Raw genomic sequence first — 7518 nt, 5'->3', positions numbered from 1 at the left:
TTGACAAGTACCCTGAGCAGCATACTCGACAAACCCGCTCAAAGGCAAGTAGGAACACCGCAAGAGTGAACACCCCAATAGCTGTCAATGAGCAACATGCCGCTCCCCCAACAGGTAACACTCACATCGCTGTTGATGTAGGTAACGACGTTCTTGTAGCCGTTCTGAAGAAATTGGAAGAAATGGAAAACGAGAATAAAGCACTCCGCACGACCAAATGAGCGAGCACAAAGAAAGGATCGATAAGATACCAGGCGCCCCAAAACTCCTGCCAAAAAGAGACGTCGGCCGGTTTGTGGAACAGCCATACAGCGAGGAGGCAGCCCCACATGCCATACCCAAAACTTTCAAAATGCCACCATATTTGAAAATATATGACGGCACAACGGACCATGAAGACCATATCATTCATTATGTCACGGCGGCGAAAGGCAATGACCTCTCGAAAGAACAGGTACCGTTGGTGCTGCTGAAGAAGTACGGCGAAACCCTAACAGGGGGAGCCTTGACATGGTATTCACAATTGCCAGCACGTTCCATAATGACGTTCAAAGAAATGGCCAACAAGTTCGTCATCGCTCATGTCGGAGCCAAGAAAGTAGAAGCCATAGTGAATGGCATATTTGCTGTTAAACAATCGTCTGGTGAAAGACTCAAGGACTTCCTCACCCGGTTCAATAGGGTAAGGATGATCCTACCAAACGTATCAGAAGGGATGGCGGTAGAGGCCTTTCAAAATGGGCTGAACAGGAACGGGTCAAGAGCGCCCAGAAAATTATTAAGCAGACTCATGAAATACACTCCCGCCACTTGGGAAGAAATTCACAACGCTTATTGCGCCGAGGTGAGGGCAGATGAAGAGGACCTCAATGGTCCAACCCAACGGCTAACGACAATCCAAATGGAATTAAGAAAAGATCGACGGAATGACAGCCGAAGAGATCATGCAGGCCCACTCCTCAATCGGGAAAGGCACCAACCATACAATAGAGCGAACATACCACTACCTCCCCACCAAGCCGAAGGGGCGTCCCGGCCACAAGCGGGAACTCACCGAAATGAAAGAGGTATGCGTCCACTTTTATCCGCTCACAATTTCTGTGTATCTCCTTCAAAAATAGTCTACGCCCTGGAGAAGCTCGGTCCCAAGGTGAAGTGGCCACAAAAGATGAAGTGAGACCCAAACACCTGAAAGTCGAATGCCCTCTGTGAGTTCCATCAGGAACGAGGCCACAAGATCGAAGATTGCATAGCCCTTCGACAAGAAGCAGTGAACATGCTACACCAAGGACATTTAAAAGAGCTGATGAGCGCCCGAGGGAGACCCAACTTTGCCCGTGGACGAGAACCACATCAAGGCCCCACAAAGCCACCCTTCCCCGCCCGCACCATCCAAATGATCAGCGGCGGAGGAGATGAAGCAGCAATCAACCAGGTGAAATTCACCACCACGCACAAATTTAAGCGGTCGATCACCCATGAACGGTATGATGACCTCAAATACAGTGTCATTTTTGATAAGTCAGATACCCACGGTTTGATCTTTCCTCATTTTGACGCTCTTTTCATTACTTTATGAATTTCAAATACTGATGTAAAAAGATTCATGGTAGACGACGGGAGCGGCACATGTAATATCCATCCCAGAGTTCTCACGCAAATGAGACTCGAGGATAAGATAGTACCACGCTGCATAACACTAAGAGGTTTTAACAATGCAGTCGAACGAACCTCTGGAGAGATAACATTGCCCTTACTGGCCCCCCGACGTCACCCTTGAAACAACGTTCCATATCATGAATCAAGATACCGCCTACAACGCTATTATAGGGCGACCTTGGATACACGCCATGAGGGACATCCCATCCAGTTTATACCAGGTCATCAAGTTCCCTACCCCATGGGGAATATTCAGCATCCGCGGTGAACAACTCACAGCTCAAGAATGCTACCGCATCGCCTAAGATTGCACATACACCCAACAGTTAAGAGAGGAAGGCTCGGGAGCATAGCAATTACCGAAGTCGATGCCCGAGCCTGACAAATAAACAGACGTCGTTAGAGACCCCGACGTCGTAGAAGCCATAGAGTTAATAGTGGAGGACCTCGATCCCGTCCAGCTGGACAAAGCGACCACAGCAAAAAAGCCTACATCGGCCACAAACTCACAGAGCCAGGTAAATTCCATAAATTTTTAACTGATAACGCCGATCTGTTTGCTTTCTCCCATGCAGACATGCCAGGTATCTCGAAAGACATCGCAACACACAAGCTGAATGTCGATCCACTCTACCCACCAGTACGACAAATCAGAAGAAAGTTTAATGTTATAATCAATGAGGTCGTCCACGAAAAGGTAGAGAAATTGCTCACCAACGGTTCCATTCGGGAGTCAAAGCACCCCCAATGGGTCGCCAATATGGTCATGGTGAAAAAGAAAAACGGTAAATGGCGCATGTGCCTGGACTTTACGGACCTAAACAAAGCTTGTCAAAAAGACTCCTTCTCGTTGCCTCACATCGATTAATTAGCTCATCGACGCAACAGCGGGGCACGAGTTATTAATCTTCTTGGGTGCCTACTCAGGCTACAACCAGATCCTCATGGAGGAAGAGGACCAAGAGAAGACCACCTTCATCACCCACCAAGGGATGTACTGCTACAGAGTTGTGCCGTTTGGGTTAAAAAATGCAGGGGCGACCTATCAGAGGCTGGTCACCAGGATGTTCAAAGAACAACTCGGCAAAACGATGGAAGTCTATAAAGACGACATGTTGGTCAAGTCAGAAAGAAAAGAGGACCATATCGACCATCTGAGAGAAGCCTTCGACGTACTTAGACGATACAACATGAAGCAAAACCCCGAAAAGTGTGCTTTCAGCATGACCTCGTGAAAGTTCCTCGGCTTTTTGGTATCACAGAGAGGCATCAAGGTCAATCCCGACCAAATCAAGGCAATAGAGGGAATACCTAAGATTCTAACCAGCAAGAAACAGGTACAGAAACTGACTGGTCATATAGCCGCCCTGTCAAGATTCATCTCACGATCCTCGGACAGATGCCATGATTTCTTCAATGTACTCAAAAAGGACAACGGACTCCAGTGGAATTTCGAATGCATCAGTGCCCTAAGAGAATTAAAGGCGTACTTGTACTCGCCCCCAATACTCGTTAAAGCAGAACCCGGCGAACGTCTCTTAATCTACTTGGTCGTATCCGATGTCGCGGTAAGCGGAGTCTTGGTCCGCAAAAACAAAGGTACCCAATATCCAATTTATTACATTAGCAAAACCCTGGTCGATGCCGAGACGAGGTATCCCCACCTCGAAAAACTAGCTCTGGCATTAGTCGTAGCACCACGAAAGCTGAGACCTTATTTTCAATGCCACCCTATCTCGGTAGTCACGACCTTCCCCCTAAGAAGCATCCTACATAAACCCGAGCTGTCAGGTAGATTGGCCAAGTAGGCCATCGAATTAACTGAGCACGATATAACATATCAGTCGTGAACGTTATTAAAGTCGCAAGTACTTGTCGACTTCAGCGCCAACATACTGCCTGAGGTCGAGCAGGAAGCCACCCATACTTCCACCAAGTTACTAGACCTATGGGTCCTGTACACCGATGGCACCTCCAACGCGTCAGGATCTGGATTGGGACTCATGCTCGAGGTCCCAACAGGCGAAGTCATTCACCAGTCCATACGGTGTCCCGACATAACTAACAATGAGGCTGAGTATGAGGCCGTAATTGCAGGACTGAAACTAGCTCTCAAGTATGGAGCACTGCGAGTCATCCTCCGATGTGACTCGCAACTCATCGTCAATCAAGTCACAGGGACTTTCCAAATCAAAGAACAAAGGCTACAAAAATACCAGGCAGAAATTCATAAGCTACTGCCCGAGTTCGACGAATGCCAATTCGACCAAATACCCCGAGCATAGAACACAGAGCAGATGGCCTCACTAAATTAGCAGCAGCCACCAAGAACATAGACGGAAAAGAAAACGTAGTCACCCTCCTCTGTTCGTCAATAGACCAAATCGAGGTACGCACTATAAACTTGACCCGGGACTAGCGCAGCCGTATTATGTCATATCTGCAGAACGGATTGCTCCCACCCGATAAAAAGAAAGCCAAGAACCTTCGAATGCAGGCGGCCTCATCAACCATGACTTATACAAAAGAACGTTTGGTGGTCCCTTGGTGAAATGCCTAGGACCGAATCAAACTAGGCGCGTCCTCGAAGAAGTGCGCAGAGGCCATCGCGGAGCTCATATTGGTAGTCGAGCCCTCGTCAGATGCCTCATACGGGCAAGCTACTACTGGCCCACCATGAAAAAGGAAGCCGCCGACTTTGTTAGAAAGTGCGAATAATGCCAAAAATACGCTCCAATGATCCACTAGGCGGGTGAACACCTCCACTCAGTCACATCGCCTTGGCCGTTCATCAAATAGGGGATGGACATAGTCGGACCCCTTCCAGCAAGACGAGGTAATATACGATTTCTTTTGGTTTTAACTGACTATTTTTCCAAGTGGGTAGAAGCATGTGCATTCGCCCAAATACGCGAACAAGAAGTTATCACATTCATATAGAGGAACATCATATGCCGCTTCGGCATCCCCAAAGAAATCAGTTGTGACAACGGACCTCAATTCACCGGGAGAAAAACTGCAGAATTCTTCGAGAAATGGCACATCAAGCTACTCTCCACGCCACATCACCCTGCAGGTAACGGTCAGGTGGAGTCCTCCAACAAAGCAATACTAAACATCTTGAAGAAAAAGCTTGAGGACGCCAAGGGACTGTGGCCGGAATTGCTACCGGAAGTGCTATGGGCATACCGCACCACGCCAAAAACCAGCGCGGGAGAAACGCCATACTCACTAGTCTATGAGAATGATGCAGTGATACCTGTCAAAATCGGAGAACCAAGTCTAAGATACTCCAACGAGAGCGTACCATGTAACGATGAAAGCAGAAAGCAAGACCTCGACAAAACATATAAGCAAATAGACATGGCTCACGTAAGAATGATAGCTCAAAAGCAGCAAGTAGACTGGTACTACAACAAAAAAGCCAAAGTCAGACCACTCAAGGTAGGGGACTATGTGCTCAAAGCCAAAACGCAAGCAAGCAAAGACCCACGGGAAGGCAAACTGGGAACCAACTGGGATGGACCATAAAAATCACGGCAACAGCAAACAAAGGATTATTCCAGCTAGAAACAATGGAGGAAAAGTACTACCAAAAAATTGGAACGTCGCCCATCTCAAATACTTCAACTTCTAAAAAGGGACGTCCTCCAAGTCGTACTCTTTTTCCCTCACCCGAGTTTTGTCCCAATTGGGTTTTCTCGGGGAGGTTTTTAATGAGGCGACACAGGGGGTGTCTCGGAGTTTAAGTATTAAGTTCATCGCCCCGCCTATTGTCTACTTCTCTAGACCGAGCGACGAAGGGACTAGATAGACCGGGACTCCTCGAATATATGTACGGACCGAAAAGAAATGTAATATTCTCCAATGAATAAACAAAGCAATGACATTCTTACAAATTTGCACATCGCAACACAAAGGAAACCTACATTCGACCTCGCTCGAATTAATCTACATCCGACCACGCCTGAATTAATCTACATTCGACCAGGCTCGAATTAATCTACATTCGACCTCGCTCGAATTAATCTACATTCGACCTCGTTCGAATTAGTCTACATTCGACCTCGCTCAGGTTAACTACACTCGACTCCATCCGAATCAATGATCTCATTCGAACCAAACCAAAAGTAAAGGACTTCCTCACAAAAGAAAAAAGAAGAAAGGAGAGCTAAAAATACACAACAAAAGACAACTGTTCCATTTCAATCATTACATTACAACACATTTTTACAAAGGGTTGGAATGGCGCCCCCACAAAAAGAGAACAACAAAAACACATCCAAGTACAAAGATTTCATGCCACATCGTTCCCCCCATCACCAACGTCACCAACATACTCATCATCGTACCAAGGGTCGCAAGCAAGCCCATCTAAGGCATCTTCGTCATCGTCCCCGCCAGGCGTACCAGGATCACAACCACAGGCGTCACGAGTTGCACGTGCCTTGACATGAACATCCTCAAATTCCGCCTTGGAAATCTTCCCAGCCGCCTTCAGAGACCTGTATTTGTCAAGTTGGGCCTCAACATAGACCCAAATTTCATACAGCTCCCGTAGCACACCAGTATCGGCGAAAGTATGAGATGTAGACAGTTGTGCCAGCTGTTGCATCTTCTCGGCCCTCAGGGCGACAACTTGCTCATTTAACTCAGACAACTCCACCTCCAAATCCATGATCCGCTCCTCAAACCTCACCTCCTTAAGCGCCGAAGTTTCCGCCTCAGTAGCCCGCTCGGACCTGCAAACACGGATGGCGTCATCTAGGGTCGTCGCCTCAGCCGCAGCGGCCATTCTGATTTTCTCAGCTTGACCCAACTCTTCGATCTTGGCACTTAATTCATCCTTCAAGTCAACGGCCCTTGCCTCCCTCTGCTCGAGTTCAACCGTTAAAGACGCCACCTGCGCCTGAAGGTCAGCATTCTCGGCCATTACTCCCTTACTGACCTCGAGCTCGTCCTCCTTAGCCTTTAGCGCTCCCTCAAGCACGCTGCACCTGCTGATGGCCCTCAAAAGTTCCTTGTCCCTCTCCCTCAGCTCCTCGTCCTTCTTCTTCAGCTCCTCATCTTTCTGCTTGAGCCCATCACGAAGCGACTGAAACTGCCCATCCTGGCTGAGAAATTTGACTAGCGTTCGGTGCTTGGAACGGTACTCTTTGTACTTGGATGTCATCTTCTTAAAAATGGCCGTCCTCCGCTCCTCACTCCGATCGCGCTCAATCTCCATAATAAGGGTCTGGCATGCAAAAAAAAAGAGAAAAGGTCAATGTAAGCAAGTTACACATACGAAATGAACTTAACCTAACATAGGAAAAGCAAACTTACTCGCAAGGCCATGCCAGTTATACCCAACGACAGATCCGCATCTTTCAGCATCTGTAACGTCCTTCTCAGAAGCCGCGCACAAGGGAGCGAAGGCCGGCAGCGCCCGTTCTGAGTTGGCCAAGAAGTCGTAATCTACGGGGATGACTATGTGCCGATCAGGTCCTTTCGTCCTTATCTCCACTCGGGTAAACCTTTCCTCAAAAGCCCGCACTTCCTCAAGGTCGACGTTAGAACCCGACCCATCGTCTTCTATGAGGACGATTCTGTCCCTTCTGTCCGCTGTAGATGAGCCGACTTCGACTACCCGAGCAGATTCCTTTCTTTTATAGGTCACCTCGATCGCTGACGGTCTTTCCTCCATAACGATAGCCGACGTGGGAGCAGCCACAAAGTTCGGTAAGGGAGCCGCCCCCACATCCAAACCAATGAGCCTTTCCGACTCGGTATCAGCAGCATCGGCCCTTCCAATCTCCACCCTCTGTCTTTTCCTGGGTACCGCCTCCTCCTTGTCATGAGACGACTCGTCAACTAGAT

The 7518-nt window shown here is 48.2% G+C and overlaps 1 protein-coding gene across 1 annotated transcript; it reads left to right on the top strand.

Annotated features, from left to right (window-relative positions):
• Nucleotides 1-217: 217 nt before the first annotated feature.
• LOC109217418 lies at nucleotides 218-1177 on the top strand. The gene has a single exon (XM_019381657.1). It carries the CDS (start codon nucleotides 218-220, stop codon nucleotides 1175-1177), a length of 960 nt encoding a protein of 319 aa, XP_019237202.1.
• The last annotated feature ends 6341 nt before the right edge of the window (nucleotides 1178-7518 follow it).

This window comes from Nicotiana attenuata, unplaced genomic scaffold (assembly GCF_001879085.1).
Source record: "Nicotiana attenuata strain UT unplaced genomic scaffold, NIATTr2, whole genome shotgun sequence".
NCBI lineage: Eukaryota > Viridiplantae > Streptophyta > Magnoliopsida > Solanales > Solanaceae > Nicotiana > Nicotiana attenuata.
This window is presented reverse-complemented; position numbering and strand designations above follow the sequence as displayed.